Here is a 14,131-nt window from a genome sequence, read left to right on the forward strand (position 1 = left end):
ACTTTTTCAACAAGTTTTTGACAGATTTGAAACATTTTAGTGTTTTCATGTTAATAATAAATGTAAGCACCATCCAACCAGAAGGATTTATTCATAGTTGTCTCTCTGGGTTGTCTCTGTGGTAGAAAACTGACCTGTTCTGGGTGAACTTCATTTCTCAGTATGAAATCTGCTATAGGTTTCAGACCTGGGAAACTGACCAGCCTAATATTCAGCATTGTCACTGATTCCTTCATGCTTTATTTATGTTATTGCACTTCCACATTTGTGAAGGTATTTGACTTCTCAATGTCGATGATGCTGTACATTGGTCGAATGCTGATTGGCCAGAGCAGAGAAGGGATTGACAAAACAAAACAAAAAAACACAAAGATAAAAAATACAGTATGAAAAGCACAGACCGTAGATACTTTTCATTGTTTTTAACACTTGGTTTCACTTCAGCTTTTTGCATGTTATAACTTACAGCTCCTCTCCACAGCTTGCTGATGGACCGACAAGAGCACAAGCAAGAGTCGAAAGACGAGCTAAACCACATATTTTTGACATTGCCCCAATCTGACAACAGACGCTCTCTGCAGGTAGATGGGCAGTGCAATGCACTTCCGCCTTAAACCAAAATTTCTCCAGGAGACACACAGAAACCGCATACAATCACATCTCATGTGCAGAAAAGCAATCACACTAAGGTTAAGTTCACCTCAGGGCAGCTACGCTGACAGAAGCTCATCACATTAGTGTCTGCTTTCATTGACTTAAACTAGCTCTTTGACAACAACTTAGCCTTTTGCTGGATGCAACAGCCTGTGGCTCATTTTTCTACAAGTGCTATTTACACCAGAAGAAAGCTCCTGTTTTGCTCCTGTTTCTCATTGAAAGTGAACATGTTTTTTGCTGTTTTTGAGAGTTGTTAGTAGTGTTGACAGGATTTGGTTTCCAGGTGCTTTTCCAATACCGATGAACACCAGAATAACCTACCTGTTTTACCACTGAAGTATTGGCGATTCCTCTGCTTCTCTATCAGGATTTCCTCTTCTTCTAATGTGGGACTCAGGTTTGACTGCACATCGACTCTTCACACCATTTTTTGATATAAATTGGTTGCATTAACATACAGTCTGGCTCTATTGTTGTGTCAGATCATACATCTTCAACACAATCAGGAGTGGACTGGCCAACTGGCAGCATCGCTGGCCTGAAGATCACTTTGACCTGAAGTGAACATTCAGTTTGATGAATTTGAACATTTTCACATTACTACATATAATAACTGTTGATAACTTTAATTGTGTTTTGCAAACTTTTAAAATATTTATTAAATAAGCACCTTAAAATTCATACAACTTGTGAGGCAGAAATTCCTCTAAACACTAGAGGGCAGTGAAACAACATAATCTGATAATGAGTTTATTGAAATGGACTGGGGGGGCGGGGGGGGTTCTTAAGAGACATCAGTGTTTTTCCACACATTTATATACAGGAAACAACAGTCATATATAAATTAGAGAATAACAACTCACTCACGCACTCTTAAAATCACTCTGTCATCACAGCACAGCAAATCTGTTCATTCAGAATTACAGAATATTCACATTTATTGTTCACATAGAAATTAAAATATGGTTTTATAAGCATTGTGTGAGATGTAGGCTGCTGTATGTTAATCTGGATTACTAATCTTGGGACCTCTACTAAGTTTAAATGTATGTATATTTGAATATAAGTGTTCATATGAATTTAATCATGACATCACAGCGTTCATCTAGCCTTTGATGAAATCACATGAAATCACAGCTTGCTTGCTATTGTCTCTCAGACTTGTTGGAGTAGTAAGACTCTCCTGGTCTGTCCATCTACTTGCCGTTCTTGTGTTTCTTCTGCTGGAATTTCCTGAAATGGTTCTGGATGGTAGAGGCGGCCTTCTCAACTTCAACAGGGCTGAGCGGAGGAACAGCAGGCACTGTGCATGTCCCGTTACTGGCATTGGAGTCTGAACACGACAGGACACAGGGAATAGCCAGGGAGGTAGAGGAAATAGCCATGTAGAGAAACTCTGTAGCAATGATTGAGTTCAAGCACGTTTTATATATTGGCCTTTATTGAAGCAGGCTATTTTTCTGAAAAAATCTTTTTAAATTGGATTTCATAGTTATTCAGAACAACTTATCCAGGGCCAGTCATCACAGCAGAATAATAGCCTGCATTTAAAATATTTACCAGCAAATGTTACTTACTCTTTCTATACACGCCTATGCTGTTTCTCCTGAGGCCATCATACTGTAAATGAAACAGAACAGCCTTGTGTTATAAAACTCTGAATAGATGTGCAGGCACACACAGGAAGAAGAGTAAGTATCGGTTTAGTGCACAAGATGTAACACATACAGATTATGTGTAAGAATAATCAGTAGTGCCATCTTCTCTGGCTGACATTCAGAGTTAAACATATGCAAAACTACTGAAATACTAAACTGCAATGTATGTTCCACACTTAAGGAACTAATGGCCAAAGTACATGTGTGTCTGTGACTGTGCTTTCTTTCTATCTACATTCACAGTAATGACCTCAAACACAAATCCCCTTGATTGGGATTATAGCTCAAACGGAGCAGCGGCAGGGAATCCAGAGTCTGAGAACCAGACCAGCTTATCATGCTTACCTGCCAATTTGACTGTGTGTTTCGTGCCTATGTTCAGTCCCATGTGTTGGCTTTATAACCTTGTCTATGAGGTCTGCTCCCTCCTTTCACCAGACAAGCTAAGGTAAATTTAAACTGTAGCCAGTCTAAGCACATAAGGGTATAGAGCTGCTTGTTGAGTATGACTGTTGCACCTTTTCATTTAAGTACTTGTGCTCACATTTAGCACTCCAGCTATTTCTCCTCGATGCATTTGTAAGTTTCAGTTGTATAAAGGTTTTAGCCAGAAGTAACCTTAGAAAAGGTACAAGAAAAATACAAGCCCGTCATCCAAAATTTCACTTTTACAGAAAGATGTGCGCACTTTCAACTTGGACTGAAATGTGCTTCTTTATTCGGGGATACATATTGAAACCTTCAGGAGACATCAGATGTGAACTGTGAAGATGTAGAGGGTGTTTATCTCTCTACTAGAATCGATTGATTCACAGACATTGATTCATCAAGGGCCAAAAGGCTGTTCTCTAACTGAGTCTGATGCAAAAGTCAACTTTATTTTTTAAAAATATATTATTTTACTGCTACCTTCTGAGTATAGAGGCAAACCATCTCTGCCTTTTTAAGACACATTTCTCTGCTTCTATGTCCTGTACTTCTGGACTTTCTTTCTACTAATTACCAAAGAATAAGAAAAGATCATTTATGAGTATTGATGATTAAAAAAATACTACTACTATTAATGTACATGAGATCATGATAATCTTATGACGATATTTATACAGGCTAGAAATCCTAAGAATAGAGGATGTGGTTTTACGCAACAGTTTTCTCATACAGAGAATGAAGCTATATGAACAGAACTGATGTGGTTTGTAATGTAAATTATGATCTGCAGTATCGATCTTGCTATAACTAACCTCATCTGCTTTGCTGCTCCTCCGGCTGAGAGACACTGAGTGAACCTGCCAAGGCAAAGGCTGAGACACCACATAAGGCAAAGGATCCTGTTCCCGCGTAAATCGCGCCCCTATCTGAAAATAAAAAGACGTTTTGCTTAGACAAATGAATATGGGTCAAAGGTCAAAAACTGGCTCAGCTCTAAATGTGAACATTGAATAACGAGAAAACAGAGAATAATGACAGGGCAGCATTTACCAGTTGGATCTAACATAACTTGCCTGAATACATCTGGAAGCTGTAAATATAAATGTGGTTTACACTAACCAGCTGTTGCAGCACGATGCACATGTACATTCTTATTTTATAAAGCTATTGCCAATGCCATTTACCTACAAACACTTACTATATTATATCTGATATCCCCCATAAATGAAAAAAAAGGCATCTTACTTTGTGCTAATAATCAACGTCATCATTCTTGTTGTTCTGATCTGAACAGTAGAGTGCTACCATTATAATCACCTTACCGTTTCTACCACTTTGACCACCATATACATAGCTGTTAGCATGGTTATCAACATCTTGATCACTATTCCTTTAGGGCCTTCTTCGTTTACAGTTGCTGTCTTCAGTTCTGTTGAACAAAAATAAAAATCCACACAGGCACAGGTCCGAGCAATCAGGAACAAACACACTCAATTCACTGTCTCAGTCTCTGACACATAAGGGTAAGACTGCTAAAGAGCTTTGCAGGACAGAAATAGAGAAGCAGTAATCTTTTCCTATGCACAACACTTATCCCTCAGGTGTGCATTGCACCTTTCCAGTAACTGTAGCAGACGTGCATTTATTTATCAATAAAGAAAAAGGCTATTGATAATTTAGGATGCATACAATTTAATTTAGCCTCTAGTTAAGTGTGTAGCAATCTTATTAATAAGCCGAAGAACAACAGCTTAATATTGACATACTAGAATTACCTCCTAATGAGGTATTTTTTAAAGAAAGGTTTATACTTTATAGCAAATTGTTTTAATAAATGTTATAAAATTGTGTTAAACAAAAAAATAAAAAGATCATATTTGACCTTCTTGGGATGAATCCCCTTCCTGGTATTTGCCCTATTTACATGATTATAATGTTCTTATGTAGGTAATCTTTTAATTAATGCTTAATACATTGTAGAACGAAGAGCAATAATGAAATTAAGCAATCAATAATTCCTATTATTTATTTATTTTTTTATTATTTATTTTTTTTTGCCTGTCCCGTTTGGATCTTTAGCCACCAGAATTGTTGTCTGAAGGCCAAGAAAGATGCCAAGCAGATTTACTTTATTGACTTGCAAGTCATTCATTCAGCTTCAACTTTAACCCAGAATCCTGGACAGTGTTACTAACAAGTTCAGTAAATATATGAAATGTCTGGTTTTGCTTACTTGCTATCAAGATCAAGTTGATCAGTTGCGCTTTTATTGTAAAAACAACAAACCTAAACGATCTTTTAAAAATGAGAAAAAAAATATTAAACTCAAAATGCTGATCGCCTCCATCCTCTACTGATTGTTGCACTGTTTGTACATCAGGCAGAGATTTCTGATAGGACGTCTACACTAAAATTCAGAAACTGTGGTTTTCTACAAATAAACGGATGCATCAGTATGCCAATTATGCGGTTATCTTAATGAGATAGACCTATCTGTGAGATCACACATGACTAAGGTCTGTGTGCGTCATTGTCTGGAGTGTCGCCTCTAACCCCTGCAGGCCAGTGATAATCCTTTAGGCATGTGTCTGTGAATACATTTCACCTGGCCCTGCACTGTGAAAGACACTGCTGTTATCAAGATCAAGTGTCAACCTTGTCATGTAAAGAATTTTTATATCACTAATCACTATTTGCCCTTTGTTTACACTTGGCGACGTGCAGGAAAGGTGCAGGAATGTGTTATCACTGTGTATTATCACTGAACAGACGGGTATAAGAGCGCTCCTGACACTGACAAACTGGTTACACATCACATCTACAGGACAGAGGCAGTCGTGTGAAGAGAAATTGGTAAGAAAATTAGGATTTTTCACAACTTTAACAAAAGACGTTTTCATAATTCCTGCTTTAAGAGAGATTACATATTAAGAAAGCATACTTACTGCACGAAGAGCAATAAAGGAAGAAGAGCAGCATTACAAAACTGGATCTAGGCTGTTGAGAATAGCAAGAGTGCAGCTGAAAAGCAACAACTACATCCAAAATGTATTTCAGATCTTCCTCTTCTGTTACTTAAATCTTTTTTCTCTGATGATTAAAAGAATCAGAATGAATAATAATAATGGACTGCATTTATATAGCGCTTTTCTAGGCACCCAAAGCGCTTTACAATTCCACTATTCATTCACTCTCACATTCACACACTGATGCAGGCAAACCACAGTTGTAGCCACAGCTGCCCTGGGGCAGACTGACAGAAGCGAGGCTGCCATATCGCGCCATCGGCCCAGTAGGCGGTAGGGTAAAGTGTCTTGCCCAAGGACACAACGACCAGGACAGAGAGAGCTGGGGGATCGAACCAGTAACCTTACGGTTACAGATGAGCCTCCTAACCCCCTGAACCACGGTCGCCCCGTGAATGTGTAAATCAGTGATTAGTTAACATATTGCTAAATGCTCTGCCGAGTGACAACTCTTTAAAAATCTGTATTTACTTACCCGTGTGTAACTGATATATATATCTCATATGTAAATCACAAACTTAGTAACAGATGATTACATGCTTATATAATAATTCATTATCAATTGTTCTTGGTAATCGATTATTAGTCTTAGCAGTCACTTGGTATATGTCACCGTACAACCACTATCTTTACTATGTTATGTAGCAGGCTATACTATATTACCTTAGTTTGTTATTAATTTTATATCACCACTATTCTGCTGCCATTCAAGCTCTCAGACGTGCAAGGTAGCTCAAACTTAAACTGATCAAAATCTAAAGAGTTGTGAGCTTAATGCTGTAAGATTTTTACAATAATGTCGCAGTGAAGAGCTATGAGCAGTTTGCTTTATCTTTCTGACACTGTACAGATCTATCTGAGGCGAAGCCATTATATCAGTGTATCACATTTAGTTTGGCAAGGATCAAATTTTATCATAGTAAAATGAAAAAATGAAACAGGGAAGAGAGTCTTGCTTCAGTGAAGCATTTCAGGGAGATAAAAATCATGACAAACCACGTTCATTCTGTACTTTGCAAAATCATCCATCTTTTGAGATTTTCCCTCGTATTGTTGTTAGCACAACAAAGCTTTTTACAATGCCTATTCATGTGGTATTTGCGGTATTAGACCATATAGATGTTGCATTGCAGGTTACATACCAGTAATGATTTTTGCTGTTATTGTTTGTTGTTTGTTTTGCTCACAGGGTTCCAGCCAATACTTCATACATGGTGATGTGGTGAACCATTGAAGAAAAACTCATTTAAAAGAGAGCAGAGAGCAGCCTCATCAGTTTCAATCATGTCACTCAAGCGTCATAAAAGACTGAGTAGCAAGAAGAAAAGTACGTTTCCTTTTTGTTCTTCTGTTTCGTTTGTCAGGGGTTTGTGCATCATTGTCATGCGTTTCATTCTGAACATTGTTTTTCATACTTACAATACTTGAACATGCTGTGGGTATTGTGTAGCTATTTTGAAAGTCAGTGAGTGAGTACAATTGCCAAAGAAATGCCTATCTTCTACAAAGATTTTTTTTTGTAACTACACTACTGAACTCAGTCACCTGTCATTTGCTGACATGATGCCAGGTCCCTCTTGAAAATTAGATTTAAATCTCATTGAGATTTTTACCTGGTTAAACAAAGGACTAGTTTCTTTGTTTAACCTAAGTATTGCTCAAGACAGCTTAAAAAATTTAAGCGTGGTTTCTTGGAAGAAAATGTAAAGAAACGAAGGATGACACAAGACTTTTGCCCAATACTGTGCATAATCTTGTGTTTTGATGTAAATAACCAGAGCCCTCTTGAGTAAAATTTAATTTAATAAGAATGCATACCTCTTATTACAATTATTATGAGTCCCACAAACAGACATAAAAGTATTAGTACAGTCTGATAACCTTTGGTAACCTCATTTGGTGACCTAAAACAGTATGGGGCTACAATGATTTTGGAGATACTGTTGCAAAAAACTGTTATTGAACCCTCATTTCTTCTCAGTTGCCAAAGTTAAATGGTGTTCATAACAAACATAATAATTTGAAAAAGAATGTGTCAAGTTTTATCTTCAGAGGTATGATTAAAAGCTGTCTGACATTAATGTGAGTTCTGACTGTTGCAGAAGGCTCCTATTGTTCAGACTTTGCAAACAATATGAGCTAAAATTTACTGGGTAGGAGTTAATGTGCTGTTATAAAAAGCACAGCATATTTTTTTTTTCAATATGTTTAGTTAATAATGACAATTGGCTTTTTGTTTGCAAGTGTAAATTCTGATGTTAATTGCACCAAGGGATGCCCAGTTTACGGATAACACTGCTTTTTTGTTTTCAAAAAGCGTGAGATTGAAGGATAATGTTCTTTTCCTGTTAAAAGAAAAGAAAAGAAAACAATAAAAATAAGTGTAAAGAACTTAAAATTAAATAGAATTAAAAGCAAAAAAAGAAGAGCATTTGCACAGTAGTTGAAATTTTTGTGTAATTGGACTAGTTTTTTGTAGCTATTTTCTGTCTTACTTATTTTATCAAAGTCTGTGTCGCACTTAAATGGATAAAGCTGTGTTTTTGGGTTGTTTTTTTTAAACTAGAATCTCCAAAGGATAATCTCCAGGCAGAGGTTCTGCATGAGCTCGGCTTGGAGGCCTACCAGACTATACCACTGGATGTCTCATCAATGCTAGATATTATCACTTGGACTCTGGGGAACCAATCTCCTCTAGAACCCTCTGATCTACCAAAAGCTTTCCTCCAGTGCCTTTGGCTGCTCAGGCAAGATGCCCGGACTCCTTGGTGTGAGTCTCTTCATAATCTTGTTACAAACGATGACAACAATTCTACCAGGAAGGTGCTCAGTAGTTTTAAAGGAGATAGCCAGGGTGCCATCAACCCGCTTGATCTAATCACAGCTGTCTATATGTCTGCTAGTACCTTTCTTCAGCAAGAGATCTCCAAACGGATGATGCAGTGCCAATTTTCTATACCACTGGTCCTTCCAAACAAAGATCCAGAAGAGCCTAGTTGCTTCCTTCTTTGGCCTTTAAGAGGGATTGTGGGCCAGTGGAGATCTCACCCCCTAAATAAATACAGGCGAATCCAAGAGGGGGATTTGGCAACCACATGCATGCCATTAGTTTCATTTGTCAGGCTTGGTTGTTGCAGTGTATCCAAGTCACAGGTGCTAAACCATATGTTACGTGGAGTCACATCTTCCTGTCAGACATTTCTCCACAGGGGGATGGAAGGAGGGCAGCTGCCCAAAAGGCTTTCGGGTGGCCTGGTAGAAATTGGATGGCATCTACCCACTGGAGATAGCACCAAAGATGTCTTCCCAGTCCCTTTGGTCTTCTCCAATCTGCGGGGTGATGCCAGTGTGCATGAGAAATGCCTTACCTTTTTATGCAAGGCATCTTCAGCTATAGTTGTTTTCTGTGGAAATCTTAAGGAGAAGGAAAAACAACTTCTTGCTTCCTGTAAGGATACAAACAGCAAACTCATACTCATTGATCTTTTAGACACTGAGAGAAATGAGAGCAGAGTTGTTGGTTTTGTTGATGAGAACCTTGAAAAGTACATGGGGCTTCCCGAAGAATCTGTGATTCAGGGCAGAGGTCTGAGTGAGGACGCACTGGCTAGTAAGCTATGTGATACTCTAAAAAATCTGCTACCAGACAGACTGAAACTTATTACGCTTGAGGAAGCAGCACAATTAGCGGCGGAGGTAGGCCTAAATGTGGATGAAGGACCCATTTGTCAAAAAGCCATGGCCTCAGTGGAGGAAGTGTTGAAGGGTTTAGATGAGGGATCTGATGAATATAGGCGTAAACAGCTTCCTCTGCAGGGGCCTTTGTGGAGCAAACTAGCAGAGCTAGAAAAAGCAGAGAGTAAGCAGAGAAAAGAAAGAACAGAAATTGACCCCCAGCTGCAAAAAGAAAAGAATGACATTATGGCTGAGTTGAGGAGCTACAAAATGACCCCAGCTATGAAGATCTTTACTGATGCTCTCTTTACCAAAGATAAAGTGAAGAGAGCTTACTTTCTTAGCTGGCTCACTCTAAGACTTAAGAAAACTACAAAACAAAACAAGATGCAAGATCTGCTCACAAATCTACAGACAGTAAAGAAAGACAGCATGCTGGTAGATTTGAATAAGCTTGAACAAAGAGTCAAAGACACCCCTGGAGACACTGGTTCAATATTTCAAGAGGGAACAGAAATACAATCTGCAGGTCTAAATTTGCAACTTTCTGAGCAACAGTCTGAAGGAAGCCAGCAACTGAATGTCTCAGAATCCAAAGAAAAGACCACAGAACCACTGTCACAACAGACAGACCATCAACATGACGCAATCATGGCGCAGGAGACATCTATCACTTTACAAGAAAAAGAAAATGTATTAAATTCGGTCTCTGAAGACCAAAGCTGTCTTTTAGAGTCAGGAGAAAATAGCACGTTGAGCTTCAAAGAGAAAAAAACAAATGAATCAGAGCTAACACTCACTACAGACGATTCAACTTCTGGCATGCAACCAATGAGCCTTGATGATTGTGCTGATCCCTCTTATGAACCTGATACATGCGCATTAGGTCCTGAGCACTTTCTGCGTGAGATAGGTCTAATCTTTGAGTTAGCACACATCAGCCCCAGCAGCGGAAGCCAAAATGTGTTACGTCTCCCTAGCTTAGCTACAGATCTTCTTCTTTATGGGATTCCACTTGAACTAATGGATGGAGATGCCTCAAATATCCCCATCCAGTGGCTGGGCTGTGTCTTTGGAGAGCTCAAACGTCGCCTACCACAAGAACAGTGTAGGACAAGAGTGCTGACAAATCTTGGCGACTATAATGCAAGGAATGCAGAGATTCTTTCTGCATTATTTGGAGTGAAATTCCCTGAATGGAAGAAACAAACCTCAAGAGGGGTGTACATGGTTGCCCTGTGTCTTCCTGAAAACCTCAGAAAGGACATGAAGTGTGATGTTTTGTTGTTAATTGAGGTCAAAGGTCTCTGCTCAGTCTCACTGGACAGCAAAAGAAATATACTGGGCGATGACAATGAAATGGCTACCTTTGCAACAGGACTGAGTGACTTTTTAATGCACAGCATGTCTTCACACCCTGGTTCTGATTTTGAAACAAACCTCAGTGTCAGAGTCAATGCTCTCCTGCGAATCAAAGAATATGGCTCCATGCCCTTTTGCCAATTCTTTGTCCAGAACGAAAACGTAAATAGCAAATTACATGCGTCACAATTAAGGTACGTTTCTCAGGTGCTTTTGCAAACTAGCAATATTGATAAAGATGGAAAGACCACAAGCTGCACAGTCTCTGTCAAAGGACCATGGAACAAAATGTCCCTCTCTGAACCAGTTGATACAGATTATAGTGGGGATGTTTTAAAGTTTAAAGAAATCCTTTTTGAAGCATTGAAGAGGAGTGCCGCTAAGGCAGAAGCCCCAGTTTTGCCTGAATTTATGAGGCGTTTGTGTTCTGTTTGGGATGCGATCAAAGAGGAATCATTCTCCATTGGTCTCCAAAACACTGACATAGCTTTGGCATTTTCTTTGTTGTGCACAGAATTTTTCTACTGGGAAAACAATTTACTGGATAACATGAAAAGTTGGCTAATGGGTGCAACAAAAAAAATCTTTACCACAAAGGGAGAAGCTTTGGATGCATCTATTCAAAATGATCTTCTCAGTGAATTAAAGAAGGAAGCCAGTGAGGAAGTCAAAGCAGAGGTGAACAAACTCACGTCAATAGCAGAGACATATGTGATGAAAGAGGAAACTCTCAAAATGAGATCTGACAAATTCATACCAATCCTAATGAGCAATATTGACAACCTACAGGACAGAGTAACTGAAGAGATAACGGAAAGGTTGGAGGCAGTCTATGAGAGCCATTACTCTTCCACACAGCTTAAAAAATTTGAAGCATTACTGGAAGAAGAGCAAGAATCCGAAGTAGATGCACTAGTAGAAAAAAGCAAGACAACAAAAATTCTTCTGCAAGATGCAGAGATAGAGGATGAATTTGAGGCTGTGTGGGGTAAGATATTGTCCAACTTTGAATTCAGGCCTTCAGAAACAGAAGATATAGCTCCAAGAGTAGAAGATATTCTGAGGCAGAATCTAATCAGCCGTGGCCTCCAGAAACACATGAAAAAGCTTGAAATGATTGGCCAGAACCAGAACTCTGACTTCCAAGTTTGTGATGAGCATTTTGGATACCGCAGCAGATTAAAGCAAATGTTTGAAGACAACAACAAACAACACAAGGTAGAAGCTCAGCAGGTAGCAAACAATATCATAGAGGAATGCAAACAGTATATAGCAGATAAGTGTAACAAACCAGCAGATTTCTCTGACGGTTACATTACAGAGCTGTTACAAAATATTGAAAAATCTTTAAATGAAAAATCTATGGAAACTAGATCAGCTTTTGAAGTGGATCTGAAAGTGTATCTCTGTAATGCTTCTTGCCAAGACTTTCAAAACCTGCATAACCGCTATGCCAAAGACGCAGAACTCTTGACATGCATCACCGAAAAAAAAAGTATGTACTTGGCAGAGTTTATCTACAACTTCAGGAAAAGAGACCAGTGTCAAAGGGTGGCCCAAGCATTCATCTCCATGGTCATCAAGCCCACAGTCTTGGATTACATCAACAGACCCCTGGGGATATCTCTTGCAGAGGAGATCCAAGGGAAAGCTCAGCAGTATCACTCCTCACAGGCCTTCCACCAAAGCTTGCTGGAAGAGATGATTAAAGAAGATCAATTTGAAGTCTTCCTGGAATATCTGCTCTTCTATGACAACTTCAGACTCAGGAAGATCCAGGAAACAGTGACAGCTCACCTCACTGAATCAAGCAACCTGGGACAATGGAGGCATCAGAGACTCTGTGAGATTGTAGGAAAAATTGAAGAAGCAGTGAACGAATCCACAGAAGGTATCAGTGGAGTCCTGAATGATACAAAGCCACTGCTGGAGAGAGTGTGTCTCACTTTAGAGAAGGGGGATGTTAATGTGATCAGGACCTGTCTGACTGGACCTCTGTTTAGCATCACTGTAGAATGGAACCGTTTTGCTAAATGTTTACTGGAGTCAGTGGCTGCAATGCAGATGGACCTTGATCAAGAGTTCTCCAAAAATGTGGATACCACCCAATTTCTTAACTGCCTTCCAGTTCAGCCCCAAGACTACCTCTTCAAAAAAGTGAAAGGCTGTGACAAGCGATGTCCTCTCTGCAGAGCCCCATGTGAGGAGGAGGATATGGGGCATGAGGTTCACAATGCCTTGCTCCATCGACCTAAAGGCATGCAGCCTTATGCCTCTAGTTCTGTATCCTGCATCAGTTGCCCTGAAAGCATGAGCGAGGACAAGGACACACATGATACATCCACAACAAGCAATGTTCTCCATTCACTCTACCCAGACTGGAGCTTCTCTCCTGACAACCCAAACAGCACAAAGGCCAGTGATTACTGGAGGTACTGTGTGACTTAAACACTCTTTATTGTAGAAATGTCAGTATTCGATTATATTGAATTTATTAAATGAACAAATTCTTCGTTACAGGTATGTGCTGGTGAAGTTCAATGAGAGGTTTGCACAGGAGTTTAAACGGGAACCGACAAAGATTCCTGAGGAATGGAGGAGAATCACTCAGGAGCAGGCCTTAAACAGTCTGAAGGAGGTGTTCCTCACCAGAACAAGTGTTTAAAATACTGCATTCAATTCAACTAAGAAAGAACATTTGTTCATATGTGAAAAAGCATAATTCAACCATGGTGCTGGGTAGATGCTGGGTTTTAAGGTTTCCCACCTGATTTGAAATGCAGAAGATGCAGAAGAAGGACTGCTCTGTGCTGAATGTTATTTATTGTTTTTAACAGGTTCAACTCAATATTACTTTAAAAAAAATACACTTTGAAATATATATATATAATATTGTAAATAGCATTTCTGTATAAACATTATAACAACAGGAAAACACATTTTAATTTTTTTTCATTATTTTGAAAAGGAAGCACGTTATTAATGTACTTTTATAACATATAAAATCATCAACATAAATCAAATATATTTTCCATTATTACTTTTTTTATCCTATATTTTAAAGTATAAAAATAATATGCAGATATGTCAATTATGATGTCACACCACAGTGAAGCATAACTGACAAAAGTCTAACTTGTGAAATGTCATGTAAAATTAAACCAAAAATTAATGTCTCTTTGGTAGCACCTGCTGATATTTGCTCAATTTAGTCATGTGCATCCCATAAGTAGATTCCTCCATCTGAATTTTAAAATATTTTGTCATCTGGTAAAGTGTTAGCAGGTGAAATTTTACAAGCACTATATCTCAAAGGCTACATAC

The 14,131-nt window shown here is 38.8% G+C and overlaps 2 protein-coding genes across 3 annotated transcripts; one reads left to right on the top strand and one right to left on the bottom strand.

Annotated features, from left to right (window-relative positions):
* Positions 1–398: 398 nt before the first annotated feature.
* LOC134641449 (uncharacterized) lies at positions 399–4,281 on the bottom strand. Of its 2 annotated transcripts, none has more exons than XM_063493874.1 (4): positions 4,067–4,281; positions 3,557–3,670; positions 2,235–2,277; positions 399–2,053 (listed from the first exon to the last, which is right to left on the bottom strand). In XM_063493874.1, exons 1-4 carry the CDS (start codon positions 4,118–4,120, stop codon positions 1,854–1,856), a joined length of 411 nt encoding a protein of 136 aa, XP_063349944.1. In that variant the 5' UTR covers positions 4,121–4,281; the 3' UTR covers positions 399–1,853. The 2 variants fall into 2 exon arrangements, with proteins under 2 accessions (XP_063349944.1, XP_063349945.1); XM_063493875.1 differs by having other exon boundaries at positions 399–1,990; positions 4,067–4,277.
* Positions 4,282–7,054: 2,773 nt separating this feature from the next.
* On the top strand, positions 7,055–13,472 carry si:dkey-202l22.6 (interferon-induced very large GTPase 1). Its single transcript, XM_063492484.1, has 4 exons — positions 7,055–7,097; positions 8,337–9,862; positions 10,049–13,239; positions 13,328–13,472. Exons 1-4 carry the CDS (start codon positions 7,055–7,057, stop codon positions 13,470–13,472), a joined length of 4,905 nt encoding a protein of 1,634 aa, XP_063348554.1.
* The last annotated feature ends 659 nt before the right edge of the window (positions 13,473–14,131 follow it).

Source organism: Pelmatolapia mariae, linkage group LG14, assembly GCF_036321145.2.
Source record: "Pelmatolapia mariae isolate MD_Pm_ZW linkage group LG14, Pm_UMD_F_2, whole genome shotgun sequence".
NCBI lineage: Eukaryota > Metazoa > Chordata > Actinopteri > Cichliformes > Cichlidae > Pelmatolapia > Pelmatolapia mariae.